Genomic DNA, 14,807 nt, shown 5'->3' with positions numbered 1-14,807 from the left:
AACAAAAAGAATAACACAACTGCTGCTCACCAGAACCATGGTGAACATCTATGTAGTTTCACCCTCAAATATTATTAATCCAACTCACATAACAAATGATTTGATCAAGCCTCAGTGAGAATTGAACTCACAACCCCTGGATTACAAGACCAGTGCTCTAACCATTGAGCTACAAGGCCTAGCTTATAAAATTAGCAGTTATAATATCAACAGATATATTCCAGAAACAAAATTTACGAAAGGCATAATCGTTGCATTTTTAAAGTATATTTCCTGATCATAGTGGCTTGGAGCCCATCCATCCATTTTCTGTACCGCTTTGTCCCCACGGGGGTCGCGGGCATGCTGGAGCCTATCCCAGCCGTCATCAGGCAGTAGGCGGGGGACACCCTGAACCGGTTGCCAGCCAATCCCAAGGCACACAGAGACGAACAACCATTCGCACTCGCACTCATACCTAGGGACAATTTGGAGTCTTCAATCGACCTACCAAGCATGTTTTTGGGATGTGGGAGGAAACCGGAGTGCCCGGAGGAAATCCACGTGGGCTCGGGGAGAACATGCAAACTCCACACAGGGAGGGTCGGAGGTGGAATCAAACCGGTACCCTCTGAACTGTGAGGCGGACGTGCTAACAAGTGCACCACCTTGCTGCCGAAAACAAAAAGAATTAATAACACAACTGCTGCGCACCAGAACCATGGTGAACATCTATGTAGTTTCACCCTCAGCTATTATTAATCCAACTCACATAACAAATAATTTTATCAGGCCTCAGTGAGAATTGAACTCACAACCCCTGGTTTACTAGACCAGTGCTCTAACCACAAGGCCTGGCTACAATGACATGCAGTTAGAATATCAGCAAAATATTACAGAAACAAAATTTACGAAAGGCATAATCGTTGCATTTTTACAGTATGTTTGCTGATCATAGTGGCTTGGAGCCCATCCATCCATTTTCCGTACCGCTTTGTCCCCACGGGGGTCCCGGGTGTGCTGGAGCCTATCCCAGCGGTCGTCGGGCAGTAGCCGGGGGACACCCTGAACCGGTTGCCAGCCAATCGCAGGGCACACAGAGACGAACAATCATCCGCACTCGCACTCATACCTAGGGACAATTTAGAGTCTTCAATCGGCCTACCAAGCATGTTTTTGGGATGTGGGAGAAAACCGGAGTGCCCGGAGGAAACCCACGCGGGCTCGGGGAGAACATGCAAACTCCACACAGGGAGGATCGGAGGTGGAATCAAACCGGCACCCTCTGAACTGTGAGGCAGACGTGCTAACCAGTGCCTTACCGAGCCGCCAGATTGCTAAATTGATAACTAAAAATAAATTTAAGAAACATTTTTTTACTGATCGATGGGCACTAAAAGCATATTCATAAGAAAAGTAAATACAGTACTCCATTAAAGCAAAAATGCCTGAAAAATCTAACCACATAAATCTTAGTACGTGAACGTCGTGAAGTTTCAAAAAAAGTTGCATGTGGCTTTCTATATATTTTAGGGTATTTTTTCATGTGCCGATGACATCATCAGTAGAGTAGTGGAAGTGGCTGTCAGGGGTGACGGGCACAATAGTGGCGGATGCTCGAGGAGGAATGACGCTTCTCCAGTGAAGCTTAGCAGCCTTCACAGTTTCTTTGGCTCATTGCTGATTGAAAAGAGGCAAGAGGAGAAGGCAATTTCCCAGTAAAGGACAGCGCAGGCCTGCGAGGCTGTGAACGTCAGTTGCGCGGTGACTGCATAAGTATTGAGCTCGACATGCCTGTGTCCATTGTCCTTCTCTCATCCTGCCAGCCTGCAAAGAAAACAAAAAAACGAAAGTTGAACTTGAAAAAGTGCTGCATGTGTGCCAAGGAAGAATGCTGATTATTTGCATCTCTTTTTCTTAACTGGGTGTCATATAAGGGTGTCTCCTGGTGCACACTTGTTTACTCAACTAGAGAATGAAAGGAGCTGCTTTGTTTGGCCTAATTTGTTTGGTTTTATTCTTTTAAGTCACCTGTGACCACTCCCACACCGTCACAGTTCTCCTTCTCGGTGATCCGCCGTCCTACACTCGTCTGTGAAATTATCATCATCGGGTCTATATTGTTGTGTTTTGCCTCATTCCCAACATGAATAACTCATGCTAAAAATGTAGCTTGCGCTTGACCACTTCTCGTGCATGTTCACGTTAGTGAGGCTTTGGTCAGAGACGCAGGGGGCCGGAGTGGGAGGAGTGAATCTACATTCAAATCTTGCTGGAAGTTTTAAAACTGCAAATTATCTCTAAGTATATTGCTGACAAACAGTTTGTGGCTAGAGCACTGTGATCACAAGGGATCCGATACGCCCACCCTTGTTCAACTTGCTGGCCTCTGACAAGAGGTTCTGCAATATCTGGTGCAGAACCATCAAGTAGTGCAGAAGCTTCATCCCACATGCCAACAGAATGTTGTGAACACCCTCCGATTTATCCCCCATATGTTACTTTCGCTGACTGACCCAAATCAGAACTACAGATTTTTCTGTCACAGCATGAGTTCCATTTGTAAAATCACTGTCCAATTTGATTTGGATGAGTGAAATATTTTGACTGTCTTCATATTTTACATCTGTTTTTGTTTCTTTCTTCTGCTTTATACACTGATATTTATGGGTGTGTTTGAATATACACTCATCGCTTTTTCCTTCATTTTGCTGTCATTTTATTTTATAGCAGCTTATTTTATTTATGTCCTTTATTTGCATAGTTTAAGCAGAACAGACGTGGCAACATTCGGTTGCCGTGTGTAATTGAAAAATACTGTCCATAAAGCTGTCTATCAATCTGAGGCTAAAACACATTTTTGGCATAGATAAATATGGTAAACATAAACTTTCAAACTGATACTTAAATTCATGGGGAGCAGCAACACCTACAGGGAATAAATTTATATTAACAGGGGTACATTTCCTACTTGTATTGAGTGAGCTAGATTTTATGTGCTTTATTTTTTTATTTCATGAATTTCTGACTGTGGATGGCATGACAAACATTGACCATGCATAGGTCTCCACGCATGGATCTTCCACATTGCATACGACCCACACTATTGACAGCTCTGTCATGTTTGCTGATACCTTTAATTATTTTCAAAATTCCAAGGGACCCTGGTCAAATGAGTTTTAGGTTGACCACTCCTGATTTAACCCTCAGATGATTAGCAAAATGTTGAACCTAATACAAAAATATATTAAAATGAGCAAAAAGTTAACCCTAATACAAAAATATATGCCGAGAAATCCGATACTCGACAGGCATTCATTAATTTGCAGTTTTCCTCCGGTCGACCACTCAGAACAATTCACCCAGAAAGTCCACAGCGTTTTTCCGCCACAGCACGCTAATGGGATTGTGGATGATTGATCATACCGCTTACAATTGCAGAGTCCTGTTCTGTTTTTAGCATATCTACATGGATGCCTGAACACACCGAGCAACTGTGCATTGCATTTCGAGACCACTCACAGTGCCATATCTTGGTTTGTGATTAATATTCCCATAAAGATCTTATTTTTGACAGTTTCCACAGGAGAGATTTCCCCATTTAACGCGACATTTATGCCAACTTCCTTCATAAAGATAGGATCGCAATCAGCACCATTGTCACAGCGTTTAAGATTTAGCAGAGATAGTTTGTGTCACCTTGTGAAATTGCATTTGGCTTTGTTCGCAGCAGTGAAATTCATTACTGCCACTACATGGGCTTGAATATTTGAATATTTCATGGGAAGCAAACTTGACTTGCTCTAAAATTAAAATTGGGTGACAAATTCCCATCATGATTATCATGACCAAAATAACTTTTTAGGTATTACCAAGATTGCTTAAACAATTGTAGAGCACAGAAAATCACATGAAAAATGCAAATTTTGTTCTAGATGAGAAAAGTAGTGAACTTTTTGACATGAGCGATTATAAACAGCAAGAGCCAAAGTACATTTTTGTCTCCATATATGGTATTCACAATAATTACAAGTTGAAAACATATTCATAACCATTTAAAATTTTATCAGTGAATCATAAATAATTTCATCCCAATGCCTTCAATCACTTCACAATTCATTGACAATTTCAATTGAGTATTATGCCCCTTCCTACTAAGACAAATATTTCAAGCAGCTCTGGTTATTGCAGCCAATTTTGACTAAATTGCTTTAAAATGCAACTAAATAGCAATCATATTGACATAATCAACAAAACACTTACTGATCAAATCGACTAAAAAACTATTATGCCTTCAAAATATCTTGAGATGATTTAATTGACACTTGTGCTCAAGAAGTTCTATTTAGTGAAACCATCGTCAAGCGGTCACTCGCCCCCCCGCCCCCCCCCATGCACTCAACAGCTTGTCCTCATTTGTTTGCCCAGTGCATTAATTAGCTGTAGAATCACACATTGTATAATGATGTAAACCGCTTTGATGTGTAATTAAAACTGTATCTGTATGCTGTCTGATTACCTATTAACAGTGCAAACATTTGTGCCTAAGAGCCTGTGACCGCCCCTCTCGTCGACGTCACCCGAGCACACCGTGGTTATTTACATACCAGCAGGTGCTTGCCATTGCTTCGGGGGAAAAAACAAAAATCAAAGAAAGCGCCATACTGGCAAGGATCTTGTTTCTCTTTCTGTTGAACTCTGAGCAATTTCCAGATAAACAGAAATGCCTTTAACTGATCAATTTTACCTCCCACAAGCCATGTGTTGCGCATCATTTTTCCAAAAGAGCAGAGAACATTGCATTGTCGACTTTCTCCCAAAAGAGCTGAGTTTTCAAAGGGCTTGTTAGAGAGGTCTGGTAATAAGTCCGGAGAAGAAAGCTTGTGAGCATACTCAGAGGAAGCATCTTTATTTGGGGAGGGAGAAAAAGGCCTAAAAACGCTGCTGTTGCAAATTCACCGCTTCATAATTAGATGTGCCTGAAAAGTACGCTGCCGGGAGTCGTCTGTTTTATTCAATACAGGCTTGTCTTTTTTTTAATCGCTAAAGTGCAAAAGTGTGTGTACTCTCAGCAATATAGCCCAATACAACTGTTGCTTTGTCTACTGAGTAGAACAGTGACGGTAACACGCCATTTAAACATAGCTGCGACCTCGTTTCATTCACCTTTTAACTGCTCAATCTTGTAGTTTCAATGAAAGCCCTTTGTGTTCTTTTAATGTTCCACCCCTTTAAATGTTCGACCTTCCTCGTCGAACACACGATTGTTTTTTACAACAGTGAAACTGCTCCGTGTTGTCAGCATTTCCCAAAGGAAGCAGGAGCTCTCCCGGCAAGCTTCTGTACAATTAGTATCATTTCAAAGCCCCATGATGTGTGGTTAAATGCTCAACACATTTGAATGATGTAGCATGTTTTTTTTGGGCAAGGGATGCAAATACAAAAGTTCCAGCGATCTTATTAGCTTGATAAACATCTAATCTTAAATGTCAGTATCAAATCCTTGAGCCTAGATGACTTAAATCGGTCAGGAAGAAACTGTGAAACTTGTTTACCATCTTTGACAATTTCTATAAAATGTAGAGAGGACGGTCCGACTAGAGCAAATGAGAACAGAAAAAAAAAAGTAGAATTGGTAGTCGGTCACCTAGCTGTCCCATTTAAAAATTGACTCACGATTGTCTAGGTGACCAGGGGAGAGTGTTTTCTGCTTTTTCCCTAAAGTCAACAAGGGAGCACCCTGTCATGACTCCAAAAACGATAAGAAGTATGGAAAATGAAAAAGGGCTGATAAGATCAGCTGGCAAGCCCTTGCAAATGTCTGCAGGACAAATGTCGAATACAAATCCTGTGAAAACGATTTTCCATTTCCTGTCCGTTTTTTTCCCCTCATGATGCTAAAGTGTGTCTCTTCCACTTTTCAGCCCCTTTGACCGACAAGCCGCCCAAGATCCTGTTCCCCTTGGAAAACAAGATTAGCAACATGGAGCTGCAGCTAGGTAAGATTTGTTCCACTGGCATTAGTGTCTGTGTTGCTCTCACATGACACCCGGCAGACTTCATAAATCCTCTTCAACACGCTTGAGGATGCTGAGTGACACCTGTATTTGCTGGTGAAAGAAATGGGAAGGCCTTTTCTGGGGATGGGCCAAATGATCAATTTGGAACTGATTGTTGATTACCGTATTTTCCGGACCATAAGGCGCACCATACTATAAGGCGCACCTTCAATGAATGGTCCATTTTAAAAATGTGTTCTTATATAAGGTGCACCGGACTATAAGGCGCACCATTAATGCATCATTTCAGATTTTTAATCCATATCAAATCATTTTCCATTTTATCTTTTTTATTTCAACTTCAGATGCAACAACTTACTTTATAATCACAAAATAATGCTCCATATTCTTTTTGATTCATGATTCATTGTCTTCAGCAGGCCACTTATGATTGATTTAATGACACAATGCATCGGGCCAGTTTAAATTTAGGAATTTGGTCCATATATAAGGCGCACCAGACTAAAAGGCGCACTGTAGGCTTTTGAGAAAATTGTAGGTTTTTAGGTGCGCCTTGTAGTCCGGAAAATAGGGTATTTAAGTCTCAAAGCAATTGAGGCAAACTAGAGTGTACTTCTTGGCTGCAACCAGCAGTGGCACTCTCACTCTCAATTACTGACCCACTGTTCACAACTTTTCCACAACTTGTTTCTCTCAAAATTCACAGCAAGTGGTCGATACATAAATGAACAAATGGTTCAAATGGGATTAATCTGTCCTCTTTGTCATTTTGTTTGCAATTTGACGCCATGAGAATTGAAAATGTCATCAGCCGTTTGAAACAGAGAGACTGGAATAGTTACAGAATGACAAAGAAACAGGTGGCACAGAAATGTAATGATTGATTCACGGATTCAGGAAACACCTGTTTTGAATTCTCACCTTTCAATTTGTTGACGAACAATTTATGCAAAACATATTGGAATATCTCATGGGTTGGCATGAGCATTCAAAAATTTAGAGGACAGATAACGCTTACCCGAAAAGGCTATTCTGCATTTTCGGTTCCGTCTGACATTTATCCAAAAGCCAAATATCAATTTATTTTGAGCGGTATCTGCTTACATAAACCAATTAATTTCCCAATGAATGAACATTTTGCAATTTAAATGACTCCCCATTCCTAGTGTTTCCCAAATGGCGGTCGGTGCTAAGACCCCCTGAGCTATTTTGTCAACAATGGCGAGCCCATATGGCGCATGGTTCCATACGCTGGTTCGCCACATGGAGAAGCGGCCGCTGCCAATCGCCGTTGTTTGTCTTCTTCTTGACGCGGGGGTCAAAACATGGTCGACCACGCGTGTGTACGCATGCAGCATGAGCGCAATAGCACGCTGCTTTATTTCAGAGCCCATGCTGCCAGGCACATGGCGCGGGCCTCTCTGGTGAATGCTGTCTGTCATGGCGAGGCACATCACACAAGATGGAGAGGGCCAGATAGGGAGGGGGGTTCTAGACAAAGACAGCGCAATGATTCACAGCAAGTTAAGCTTTTTGTCTCCCACCTCACGCCGCCAACACAGAGCAGGTAGCTTGGGTGCACAATTGGCTGATCAAGAGTGAAAAATTGCTGCCGTTGATAAACTGACAAGCTTACCCTCACATGTCAGCACAGCCATACATGAACAGGTTGCACAATGCTGCGTCCTTCTGTTCTTTGAATCATTTGCACTGAGATGTCAAGGAAATGTGTTGGAGAAGAAACCTCCAAAGGCAAAAACAATTTTTCCTGTCACGCTATTTGACCTTATATTTTAACATTGTCACACAAGTATGAAATGAACTCAACGGCTAATGTTACAGGGGACATATGACGAATTGACTTGATTATTGGCCCTGTGGAGCGATTGCACAGCCACCAAGTATGAAATTGCACAACCAAGTAGATCTTTAGTTATCTGTTTTTCTGCCTCATTGTGACATAACAGTTGAGCTAATGTGCAAAATGACCATCACTACAATGGGTTTTTGCATCCGTGACGATCTCGAGCCAACAACAGTTGAAGTCTGGCCACTGTAAACAATTGTGTAAAGAGGCACTAACATGCAGACATACCCACATTGCCCACAAGGGCAACATCCCTGCTGTCATTCCAAAGCCAAAAGGAAAGAAAAGATGCACATATTAGCATCAGCTAAAAATTGTAGTTCCTGAGAGGCGAGAATCATATCAAGGGGAACAGGAATGTTCACAGCAAGACTTTGACTTAGTCATCATCCACATGACTGCTGGCGACCACTTTCCATTTTGACACCCAAAAAAAAAAAAACTAAACTAGTACTTGGACAGCATCATTGCATTTTCTCATCTAAATGAGTAAAAAAAAGTGTCTCCAAAAGCAAAGAGAATAAGCAGTCAATTCTTTGATGCTGACCAAAATGCAGTTTGGAGAGGCTTGCATGATTTGCCAACATTGCAGTTCCGAAATTTAAAGCCATGCGTTTCTTTAAAGTCATTCGGCAATTGACGTTTCATTGCATATGTGTGTGCTCCACTATATAATTTTGTGTGTGTAATAGTACAAATGGTCGGCCATCGGTCAGTGCCGGACTTTTTGGACGCAGTCTTGGCAGCAGTTTGGTTCAAGCTTGTCCTTGTCTGCGTCTGTTCAGGGTGATTTAGAATCTTGTGCCGGCCTTGGAGGCACTGGGCAAGAGAATGAGAACAATAGACGTGAGCAATGCGGCAGCAAAGTTCCACCGAGAGGCACTTGAACTCTTTTGATTCTCCCTTAACACTCTTGTTTTTACTCCATGGCCATCTGGAACCAAGTGATTGAATTGCAAAGTTCTGCGGTTTTAATTCTGCAATTAAATTACCTGGCATAGTCAGATATTGCTAGTGCCGAGACGTATTGCTATCCTGTTTACCGTTGTTTATAGCTAGTGCTATCTTGTGGTGGTTTCAATTTCAAATTTAATTGCAATGCATTGATGACATTAGGATTTTTCGTTCCTTGTGGGAAAGGCAAAATGAATGGATGGACATGTCTTTGATTTGGCAAACAAATTCCGAATTCAGATGCCATCATTCACACAGGGAGATGAAAAAGTACGTCTTAACTAAGGTGCTAACCAAAACAGAAGCACCACGCTAAAGTCACGCTAAAATCCTCACAGATGGGTTAACATCCCGCATGATGGATTTTAAAATATTTGGCTATGTTCTCATTGCAGCTCAATTCCAATTTATTTTACAAAGTCTGTCTGACTTTTTAAACACAGTGGCTCAATTATGATTTTTTTTTCTCAAATCCAATCTCGGACACTTTCATATGTGATCCAGATACGTGCCTGATTTCTTGCATTTTATTGTCCGTAAATCTCAGTTATTTTGAGTAACAGTATTGATTGACTTTGATTTAATCCTGCTTGAAACATTAAAAAAAAAGACATTTTTGATGATTCGTGGCAATGACGTGTCTTCATCTTTAATGATGCCTCCATGAAATGGGATCAAAAAGCCTCACCTCATTCCCCCTAAATACTGTATTTTCATCTCTTCCTGAATTGCTCCTCTGTGGATATTAGATCATAAAAAGATAATTCCCATGACGCCTACTCGCTGGACCACATTTACTTCCGCAAATACTACATTGCGAGTAACATTTTCTCTTCCTTCTACGCAAGTGTTCACACACCAAAGTGTAAGCCTGCTCTTTTCATAAGACAAGTGGATCATATTGTACCTTCTTAACAATCTGCTGTCATTCTAAACCCAAAATCTCACCGAAGACATCATTAAGGTCTTATTAGGTTTAAAAAAAAACTACAGCACAGGAAAATGTACATATACACAATTCACTGATGTGCCACAAACTCCCTGCGGTGTTCCACACCAGGTAAATATTTGTCAGCAAAGCAAGTTGTCTTTCTCACTAGTATTTATTTTTTGTTTATTTCATCGCCACTTCCTTAATATTTGTCAAGTCACGCCCCGGACAGGTTTATGGAGGTGCTGCGGCAGATTTACGATGGCCAGAATGCACGATTGAGGCCAGCCCTCTAGGATTTTTAAGTTGGACATGGAGGGAGATGAAGTGGGAAGCTGATGGGATCTAGTGGATGGGCAGTAAAATGCGTGCACTATGCAAGGAGATGAAAAGACAAGCCTGCCAGGGAAAAACAAGGAGCCATTTTCATTTTTTATGTTGCTGCAGTCAGTGTTTCTCAAAAACGGCCCAATCGCAATTAGCTGGCTTTCTAACGTGGCAACGCAAAACAGATGATCAAAATGTATTGCAAGGTGATGGACGACAAACCAACTTGAATGACCGAAATTGTTCCCACAAAAGAAAAGGTCTTTTTAGTAGAGGTTTAGAAAAAAAAAATCTACTTTTTAGAAGGCGTCAAGTTGGTGGGTTATGGAACTACTTAACCACGTTGTATTTGAATAACCCCAACACAAATGAGGACTGGAGGGCAACTGTCAATCTAATGATTGACAGTTGCCCTCCAGTCCTCATTTAGACTAATTTTTTTGCAATGGAATTGGCATCATAACATTTTTCATGACAAATATTCAGTTTGAGGTAAAACTATGAATTGTAGCACAACTAAAGCAGAATTTTGTGGAAAGAACTAGTAGCTATAAACTCAATACCGGACATAACACAAAGCAGGCTGACCGATCGAGCCACAGTTTATCTTTGATCTATTTTGTGAGGGTGATTCAATTCGTCTTTGATTCCTAACATCAACCAACTAACTTGCTAACAAAACAATGAATGGCTCTGAGCAATACATCCTCAAGTTAACCATCCTATCATTCATCCATGATCAGTACCATTTGTTTTCAAATAGGTCTTGTCTTCTCACGAGAGGCGGACCCCTTGCCAGTCCCAATGTAAAAAAAAAAAAAATGTCTTTGATAAATGACAAGATGACATTTAAATGCAGGACTTTTGTCATCAGGATGCAAATAAACTCTCGTGTCTGACATCAAACCATCCAGATTCGAAACGAAAACAGCAATTAGAAGCCTCCAAATATGAAACCAATGAATTGAAAATTGAATTTAATTGAAAGTGAATGTATTTGGTACAATTAGCGGGAGCCCTTCTCATGTCTCTCTTCAACAATGCAGTCTCATTTAATGGAAGACAGTGAAACCAGAAGTGTGTGTCGGATATGTCCAGCCTACATGGTATTTTTGTTTGGGTCGGCGTCATTTCAGAAATTCCCACTTGCACAAAATAGGAAATAGAAGTAAGATATTCAGTTCCTCTTTGGCAGTTTTGAAGGCTTCATTGTCTCATTTACGAAGCTGTCACCACAGATTATGCAGAGCGGGCTCGGTGCGTGACAGTCACCAGGAGTCACAAACCTGTATTTTCAGTAGGACTCTCTCTCTAATGCACAGGTGTCAAACTCAAGGCCCGGGGGGCCAGATACGGCCAGCCACATCATTTTATGTGGCCCGCGAAGACAAATTGTGCATCAAATTCGTGTGTCATTACTAGAATTGCAAATTTCTTCACTTTTAATATCATTTTTTAAAAATATTGACCAGTTTTTACTTGTGTGATTTGAAAACGAGTTATTTGCCAGTTTGTTTTGTACCTTTTACTGTATATAATATGAGGTGCTCATACATTTATTTGGGTTGACAGTCATAATGGCCCTCTGAAAAAAGATGAGTACAATGCGGCCCGCGAAAAAAAAGAATTTGACACCGCTGCTCTAATGCATCTGTTTTTGTATTTTGCTCTTCTACTTTTAGCCTTTTCTTCTTTCTGAAGGAGCTCTCCAAAAACATGTTATTAATTTTTGTTACCCCGCGGTGTTACTTTTAAAATACGACTAAAGCACCATTTATACAGACAAAGGCAAATGCACTCGGTTTATTTGGGGGGGGGGGTTAAAAAAAACCTTTACACTGATTGTCAATATAAAATTTGTCCAGTGTCTTCATGTGGCTCACTACCAAATGAATTGGGAAAAATCCAGGGCCTGGTCATTGTGACCACTCATTATTTCCAACTTTCATGGCACTGAAACCCTCCAGATGATGAAAGTTGTTTACAAAAAGTATTGCAAAGAAATCAAAACACACGCAGAGTTGACACCTTGATGCTGGCGGAAATTATGTCCAGTTTGTGTACTGGCGACTGGCATCGTAAGATGACATTATGCTTGTTATGACATATTTTCCCCCCAGAAACTCGAAATGTTGGTCGAGGCATTTAGGAACTGAGGTTCTACTGTTTTTTCCAGTCGGATGCTTTGTTATTGGGTCTCCGGAGGACGGGATTTGACTCTGATATTAGTGTGACTCTTTCTACTGCTTAGGTCACACACACACAGGGGGCAGTTGTCGCAAACTGTGTGATAATTGTTACTGATTGAGGACTATACTGTCCCCCAAAGCAAACAGATGGACGTATTGGAGCGGAAAAGAATGAAACTCCATTCTTTCACAAAGCGGGACACGTGTAAGAGCTGACAAACATCGCTCTGCTTATGTGTCAGCCATTTGCAGAACCACAGCAACTCAGAAGATGGCTGATTTCCCTCACGTTGCTCCCATCTATCTTTATCATCTCCATCTTGGTAACACCCACAATGCTTGAAGCGTCTTGTCAGAACGCCAGCACCTAGGACGCACATTTTTCATTTCTATCAGGCAGCAATTAGCAGATTTGCTTGTGTAGCCAGAATAGATCGGAGCAAATCTACGGATTGGCTGTGAGCACAGGAAGGTTAATGTTTATGTCAACCTTGGCGTTCATTCCCACACTCCAATGTGCAAATGTGTTGACTGTTTTCCTCTTCCAAGTTTTCCAAAAGCGACTTCCAAGCAGCGCTAATATCCTTAATAGACATTTTTACATTGCAATTCAGCTTGTTTGGGTTTACCATTTATTGGTCGTTTGGGCGCTGTTGTGAGATGAGAAAAACAAAATAAACAGTACCTGTATGTATTTGCTTGTCTCCATCCACTGAAATTTATTCAGTTCATGTTGATTTGTAATTGTAATAGTTCTCAGTTTAATTGCTGCTGTCCATTATTTTAACAATATCTTTATTATTGTGGTTTAATATTCCTTTATTGTCATGTCGAATTGCATTGTGTTTGCTAGTTAAAATACATTCCACGCTACATGTGAAGGCCTCATTTTTTTCTGTGTAGTTCTGTATGAACGGCATTGACATAGAGTTGGGTGGGGGGTGATGAAGGGGGGAAAACGACATGACAATTTTCCACCTTAAGAGGTTGTATAAGCGGAAGGACGGCGCTTGTGTAAAAGTCCACTTCATTTTTCAAAGGTTTCTTCCGAGAAACTGGAAAGCATTTACAGCACAGGTATGAAACCTAAGGCCTGGGGGCCAGATCTGGCCCTCCACAACATTTTATGTGGCCCGCAAAGACAACTTGTTTGTTGACTTCATGTGTCGATACTAATATTACAAATTGTCTTCACTTGAGAAATCATCATTTTATTCGGCCCGCAAAGATAACTCGTGTGTCAATTCAATGTTTCTTGACAAATAGCAAAATTGTAAATTGCCTTATCTTTTAATTACAATGAAGTATCAACCCCCTTTTAAAATAAATTAGAGAATTGTTGAACTTTTTTTATGCTCAATTCTGTTGTATGTAATAACATAAGATAGTACTAATGGCCCCATGAGGGAAACTACACAACAAAAATGAGTTCAACACCCCTGATATACAGAGAGTCACTCCAGCATGCTAATCCGTTATATTTATTTTAATGTATTATATTCAAACATTAAATTGTACTGTTTTGATAACAACATAGGAAACAAACCTGTCGAACAAAATTATCAGCAATCATTATAATTTCCTATCTACGCATATTACCATCATATCGCAATTTAACCAATATTCACAATGATCATCATCTACAAAATGTTTAGAATTTCATTTTTAATGTCTGCTGACATCATGAGGCCAAGTCACTCACCTAAACAAAAAGTAGCCATTCTTACACCAAGCAAAAATATAAGATCAACCATTTGTTTTTGAAAAAAACTTTTATACACACACCAAAACTGATTTTTTCTCAGATATTGTTCACATATCTGTCTAAATCAGTAAGTGGTTTTCTTTTGAGAAAAATAAATCATTCAGCTCACAGCTGGGGCATTTTATCTTAAAGTATTGATTTGAAAGTATGATTTCTGTATAGTAAAAACTTGTGCTGCTATTGAGTTTTAAAAAGAGGTCACTCCATTCATTGCAAATAGTTGCTCGATATTGTATGGCTACAAATTCTGCTATTGGCAAGGGTGAAAACAAAAAATTCTCCTGTTTGCCTTTACTGTCGACACACATACACATTTGACTTCAAAAAGACTGCAGAGGGACTGGATGTGAGCTGCTGCCTGTAATTGGCCCTGACCTGGTGTCGGAGAATTCCACACCGTTGTTGCTTTGCATAGTAAATCTCACAGCCAATTTTTGCCCATTGCTAATTATGTCAAGTAGCACAATGTCACACCATCTTAGCGCTGCAATTAATAACCAGTTTGCTCTGTGTTGTTCATTCTAATGAGCCACATACGGCTCTGTAAGATTTGTTGGTTTTCAATCTTTTGAGGGCTACTCTGGAAAATTCCCAGTTGGAATTGTCTGCCCAATTCCCTGTCCCGTTTACACAGAACAGCAATGTGGAAAATTGCTGGCTTTTTCAACCAGTGTAAGAGGGGACTTCTCTCCACTCAAATGGTGCCACCTCGTCCATTGACCTCCATACATGATGGAAGATCACATGGCTTCCCCATGAGTGTTGAAGTTGCAGA

At 40.6% G+C, this 14,807-nt stretch overlaps 1 protein-coding gene and 1 non-coding gene across 2 annotated transcripts in view; one reads left to right on the top strand and one right to left on the bottom strand.

Moving 5' to 3' along the window:
* il1rapl1a (interleukin 1 receptor accessory protein-like 1a) overlaps positions 1 to 14,807 on the top strand; it is a 287,826-nt gene that overhangs the window by 230,462 nt on the left and 42,557 nt on the right. Inside the window, exon 9 of the mRNA XM_085921128.1 lies at positions 5,904 to 5,978. Within this exon, the coding sequence (XP_085777254.1) occupies positions 5,904 to 5,978 (75 nt within the window). The remainder of the gene's footprint in view (positions 1 to 5,903; positions 5,979 to 14,807) is intronic.
* trnat-ugu (transfer RNA threonine (anticodon UGU)) lies at positions 107 to 179 on the bottom strand. Its single transcript has one exon. It is a non-coding gene; the product is annotated as a tRNA-Thr (tRNA).

The sequence above is a fragment of the Syngnathus leptorhynchus genome, chromosome 9 (assembly GCF_054491065.1).
Source record: "Syngnathus leptorhynchus isolate UIUO chromosome 9, UIUO_Slep, whole genome shotgun sequence".
In the NCBI taxonomy this organism is placed as follows: domain Eukaryota; kingdom Metazoa; phylum Chordata; class Actinopteri; order Syngnathiformes; family Syngnathidae; genus Syngnathus; species Syngnathus leptorhynchus.
This window is presented reverse-complemented; position numbering and strand designations above follow the sequence as displayed.